At 63.3% G+C, this 5,812-nt stretch overlaps 1 protein-coding gene across 1 annotated transcript; it reads left to right on the top strand.

Moving 5' to 3' along the window:
* Positions 1-888: 888 nt before the first annotated feature.
* ARFIP2 (ADP-ribosylation factor interacting protein 2) lies at positions 889-5,806 on the top strand (the record flags this gene model as incomplete). The annotated part of the gene is made up of 7 exons (XM_010294463.1): positions 889-995; positions 1,166-1,274; positions 3,986-4,101; positions 4,353-4,574; positions 4,841-4,998; positions 5,113-5,287; positions 5,658-5,806. Coding segments are annotated over exons 1-7 (1,028 nt in total), but the record flags the coding sequence as incomplete, so codon positions are not given.
* Between the last annotated feature and the right edge of the window lie 6 nt (positions 5,807-5,812).

Here is a 5,812-nt window from a genome sequence, read left to right as displayed (position 1 = left end):
GGCCGCTCCCCAGCTGCAGCTCAGAGCAGGGCTGCTGGCCAGTGAGGAATTGCACTGGGAGAGCGGGGCAGGGGAGTGTGCTGGGAGGCAACGTCCCCTTCAGCCAGGACCCTATCCTGGGAATCTGGTCATCAGGGCTGTGTTCCTGCCAGCGCAGGCAGGTAACGGAGCACAAGGGGTGGATCCGGCTCATGCTCAGGTGCCTGGCACCATCTGCCCTGGAATGTGCTCAGACCAGTCTGGGCGCAGCAGGGCCCTGCTGCTCCTCGGCTCCAGTGCATCCGGTGTATGGCCTGGCTGCAGACGTGGCTCTTGGCTCAGTTCTCCTGGGCTCTGGGCCAGGAGCTGCTCTGCTGCAAAGCCCTGGTTGTCCCAGGCCAGGATCTGCCACTCAGCCAGGACAGACAGACCATTGCTGTGCTCCGGAGATTTGTGAGGGGCAGGGGAGCGCCATCTCATTTCCAAAACGTCTGCACTGTGGGGACGAAGGGGCAGGAGAGCATGTGCCAGCTGTGCTCCAGGGTTGGGAGCAGGAGCTAGGGCTGGCTCCTCTGGGATGTGCAGCTCCACCAGGAGCTTTCTGGGAGGCATGATGTTGTAGGCAGGACCAGCGCGGTACATCCTGAGGGACTGCCATGCTGTGGCCGCAGAGGCTGCTCAGTGCACGCAGCTGCCAGTGCGGGACCAGCTGCCTGCTGTCCTCTGCCTGCTCCCTGGCCATCGGGAGCTCAGCCCAGGCTTTGGCCCTGCCAGGTCCTGGCTTGGGAAGCCTGGGGTTTCCCTGGCTGTGTGAGAGCCCCAGGATGCTAGCCACAGTGGGATGGTCTCCATCTCTGCCGGGTCCCTGGGGCTCCCCAGGCTGCAGCAGCACGTCTGTGTCCTTGCAGGCCCTGAGGATGTCGGACGGGATCATGAGCAAGGCTGCCACCATGGAGATCCCTATCAGCAGCAACGGGGACACAGGCAGCCTGCCAGAGGACGACAGCTTGGAGCAGGTTTGTAGCTGGGGCCAAGTGGGGACATGCCAGACCCCCAGGTGTTGCTTTCCGTGCTGTGCCTCTCTGCTGACTCTGCCCCAGGACCTCTGCATCAGGGCTGGGCCGTCCGCTCGGCTGTGTGCCCTGGCTTTGTGCCTCAGCTGCTTGTGCTCTTCCCTCCGTTCCAGGACCTGCAGCAGGTGATGGTGTCGGGGCCCAACCTCAATGAAACCAGCATCGTCTCTGGCGGCTATGGGGGCACGGCTGAAGGCATCATCCCCACCAGCACCATCAAAGGTAGGCCAGGCCACAGCGCAGGCTCGTGTGGACAGGACTGGGGCAGAACGTGAAAGCTGGGACTGCCTGCTGAGGGCAGTGCTGCTCCTCGTGCAATGGCAGAGGTGTGAGGGAAAGGCTCCATCGTGGGAAGGAGGGTACAGCTCATCTCCCCACCCTCCTGCTCCGTGCTGGGCTGCAGGAACCTGCAGGGAAGGAGGGTGCTGCTTAAGCTGCAAGGCGCGGGAGCCTGGTCCCTCTGCTGGGGCACGGCCCATGGTGGTACCAGGCAGGGAGGGTCCAGTGTGGGCATGCAGGCAGAAGCTGGGCTGGCGCCTTGGCCCCACGGTGTGTCCCCTACCCGGTCCTGATGCGTGTTTCTGCCTCAGCCCAGCTGTTTGGTACAACACTTCCTTCACAGGATGGCAGCACCTGCCCCTTCTTCCCTGCCGAGCTGGGGTCTGCTGACAGGCTGGCCCAAGCATGCCTGCAGCAGAGCCTGGCTGCCTGGGAGTGGAGGGGCTGCCGCCCTGCTAACCCTGCTCCTCCTGTGCTCCCCGCACTAATGGGGAGGTGCTGTGAGAGGGAGGGCTGGGCCTTGGGCACTCCCAGCTGTCTTGCAGCTGTGGGGCCTCCCGCTGGGGGCTGTGGGTTGCGGTGCCTGGGCTTCGCACTGTGCTGAGGCAGGGCAGCTCTCAGTTCTCTCTTCTTCCGGAGGTGGGGAAAGGTGCCAGTGTCCCACCTCCTCTTCAGTTCTGGGTGAACGAGGAGCTCTGGTGGCGTGCCGGTGCCAGCAATTGTACCACAAGGACTAGGGATGTCCTGCCCACAGGAGGACAGGGAAGGGTGGCTCTGAGCCCCACGGTCTCCACTTATTTCCTCTTCTCATCACTCAGGCTGGTCCTGGGGCGGTGGGTGCTTTGACAGCAGGGCATGGCTGCGAGCGTCCTGCCAACCAGACGGGCAGCAGTGTGGGCAAGCGTGCCACAGCCCCGGGACCCTGCTTGTCCCTGCACCCCCCTGGGAGCTCTGCCCCGGGCGTGGGGGCAGCGATGAGCATCAGTGGTGCTGGGCTGGACCACAGGCACCACTGGGGCAACTCTGGCACAGCTATGTCTCTCACCCTCTGTCCTGCGTGGTCCTGTTTCGTACAAGTCTCCGTCCTCTGAGTCTTGCCCCAAGTTGCTCTTCCGTAGCAGACAGCTGCTTGACCCTGGCCACTCCACGCTGCATTAGGCTTGAGCAAGTGTATTTGCACAGGCTGAAGGGACGTGTGCGTTCACTCCCAGCCTGCTCTGCCGAAGAGCAGCACGAGCGTGTGGCAGAGGGATGTGCGTGCTGTAGTTGCCATCCCCATGGCTCTGTTATGCCGGGCCTGTCCAGCTCTTGGCTTGCGGGGCACAGTGAGCCCAGCCGACAGGACAGAGGGAGCGGGGAGGGAGCACCTGGTATGGGAGGTGTCCATCTGTCTTCTGATTTCATGTCACACTCATCTGCTCCCATTTGCTCTCCCCTGCTGCCGTCCCACCTGCACACTCGTCCTCTGTCCTCACCACTCCTGTCTCCCGTGCCTGTCACGTCACCCCATCTCCTCTTGCCCCTCTCTGCTCAATACCTGCCAGCCCCTCCATTTCCAGGCTGTCTTATCCAATCTCACCCACCCCGAGGACCATCCGTCTCCCCCAGTGCATCTGCCGCCAGCAGGATGGCCAACCAGGCTGGTGCTTCAGCAGGTACTGCAGCCACCCGCCTGGGCTCGGGCCCCCAGTTAGTGCTGGGGACCCTTGCAGCACCTCTGCAGTGAGGTGGCTGCAGCCCCACGTAGCCACCGGTGCGCAGGCGGGCAAGCCCGCTGCCATAGGAGGAAGAACTTCCCAGCACTCACCTCCTGCAGCAGCTGCAGCAGGGTCTTGGCCCTGGTGCTGGGAGGCAGAGGACAGTGCTGCCAGAGACCCGGGTGGTGCCCGGCTGTGGAGATCATTCCTGCAGCAAGGAGCCCACGCGCATGCTTCCCCCGGGTGCTGCTGGTTGCCTTCTCCTCTCTGGCTTGCTCAGTGAGGAGGAGGATCAGGAAGGACACTGCTCAGGGCTGCTCAGAGCACAGCCCAGCATGGGAGGCGCTGGGGCCTCATCTGCGAGAGGGCTCATCTGCACTGACGATGAGGCAGCTCCTGCAGGCAGGCTGGGGTCAGTGCCTTCTCCTGTGGGGTCAGCTGCCACCACTGCCAACGCCAGGGCCCTGTGTGCGACACCTCTGGAAGGGTTGTGGGAGCTGCGTGCATGAGGTGTTGGGTCACGACACCTGCAAGCTGGTCAGCAGGCATGCAGCACTGCGAGACTGGCCAGAGCCCTTTGACGCTGCTGGCTCGTGCCCTTGTGGCTGGCAGGGGAGAGCTGCTCTGGCCCAGGCCCTCAGCAGGGCAAGGTGCGCAGTACTGTGCTGCAGCAGGCACAGTGGCAGCTTGCCAGGCAGGGCAGCAGCCAGGCAGGGGTGGGTGCTGCTTGGACCACGAGTCGGTTGTGCTTGGGCTTTGTCAAGCCCTGATGCATCCCTGTTCTTGCTCCTCACTGTGCCCTGAGCCCTCTGGGCGCAGCTGTGGTGCCCTGCTCTGAAGGCATCATTGCTTTTGGGTGAGCAGCCTGGCCTGTGCCCTCTGCGGGCTCTGTAGCCCAGCTAAGCTGATGCTGCTGCCCAGCTGAGCCGATGCTGCGCGGGGCTGTGTCTGTTCCAGGCTCCGGGCTGCACCAGCCCCACCCCAGCCCAGCCGTTGGAGGAGAGGAGGTTGTCCGTGGCATCGCTGTGGAGAAGTTTGACATTGTCAAGAAATGGGGTATCAACACGTACAAGGTGAGCTGCTTCCTGGGACCGTTGGGGTGGCCCGGCTCGCTGCCGGGGCCACGCAGCAGCTTGACGTTTGGGCCAGGCCCTGCACTAGGGATGAAGGAGCAGTGGGAGGTGGAGGACGTGTCCGGGGATCTTCCCACAGAATTTGTGGGGATAGCTCTGCAGCTCCCCATTGCCTGCAGCAGCAAAGAGCTCTTCCTCCCCATCGGCCAGGGACCCGGGGCCTCCTGATGCCTTCCTCCCTCGCCCTGCAGTGTACCAAGCAGCTGATCTCGGAGCGGTTTGGCCGGGGCTCCCGCACTGTGGACCTGGAGCTGGAGACGCAGATTGAGCTGCTCCGGGAGACAAAGCGCAAGTACGAGTGTGTGCTGCAGCTCGCGCGGGCTCTCACCAACCACTTCTACAGCCTGGTGCAGACACAGCACGCCCTGGGGGATGCCTTTGCAGACCTCAGCCAGAAGTCTCCTGAGCTGCAGGTATGCCCGCTGGGGAGGTGGTGCGTGCCTTGGCTCTGCAGCACAACCGGGGGCAGCTCTCTGCTCCGCAGCACCCCAGGTGCGTGAGGAGAAGTAGGAGGAGGTTGGGGATAACCGCAGTCGGCGAAGGCCACGGGTCGAGGGAGAGCGTGAAGGGCTGTGTCCTAGCATCTCCTTGGAGCACCCACAGCCAGGCTGATTCTGGGCATGGGGGAGGAGAGAGGGGGCCTTGCTGGTATGGACCCTGACTCCTCCTCCTCTCCCAGGAGGAGTTTGGTTACAATGCAGAAACACAGAAACTGCTCTGCAAGAACGGAGAAACACTACTGGGAGCTGTGAACTTCTTTGTCTCCAGCATCAACACACTGGTGAACAAGACGATGGAGGACACGCTCATGACAGTCAAGCAGTACGAGACAGCCAGGTAGAACAGCGGCAAGGCCCCTGGGCTGGGGCTGGCTTCCTCTGGGTGCCGGGCGTCCCTGGTGGGGAATTGCTGGGCCACAGCATAGCTCTGACACTGGCTGTCCCTGCACAGGCTGGAGTACGATGCATACCGCACGGACCTGGAGGAGCTGAGCATGGGCCCTCGGGACGCCAGCACCCTGTGCCGGCTGGACACAGCCCAGAGCCAGTTCCAGAGCCACAAGGACAAGTACGAAAAGCTGCGTGCTGATGTGGCCATCAAGCTCAAGTTCTTGGAGGAGAACAAGGTGGGGAGGGACGTGGGGCTGGTAAGGGGCTGTGGGGCGCAGAGCAGGGGTCTGCTGTGCACTTGTGTCCCTTGGCCATGCTGCCTTGCGGCCACCTGCCGGAGATCTGCCTTCGGGTGGGCAGCAGCTGCGAGGCAGCCGGGAGACCAGTGGGGAACAGCAGGGGAGCGCCCGTCTCTGCCTGCCTCTCACTGTCGTGGGTTCTGCAGCCCAGCCCTCTTTCCGCGCTAGCTTTTGGGACCTGCTGCCAGCAGCTCTGATCTTCCCCTCCTGTGCTAGGCAGGGGCCACATCCCTGCCACCTGCCCCTTCTCTGGGTGCTGGGCGATGGGGCCAGGTCACTGCAGGCTGACCCCTCCTGCTCTTCCCAGATCAAGGTGATGCACAAGCAGCTACTGCTCTTCCACAATGCCATCTCTGCCTACTTCGCTGGGAACCAGCAGCAGTTGGAGCAGACCCTCAAGCAGTTCAACATCAAGCTGAAGACCCCCGGTGCTGAGAAGCCCTCTTGGCTGGAGGAGCAGTG

This window comes from Phaethon lepturus, unplaced genomic scaffold (assembly GCF_000687285.1).
Source record: "Phaethon lepturus isolate BGI_N335 unplaced genomic scaffold, ASM68728v1 scaffold46790, whole genome shotgun sequence".
In the NCBI taxonomy this organism is placed as follows: Eukaryota; Metazoa; Chordata; class Aves; order Phaethontiformes; family Phaethontidae; genus Phaethon; species Phaethon lepturus.
Note: the sequence above shows the minus strand (reverse complement) of the source record. Positions and strands in the feature narration are given on the sequence as shown.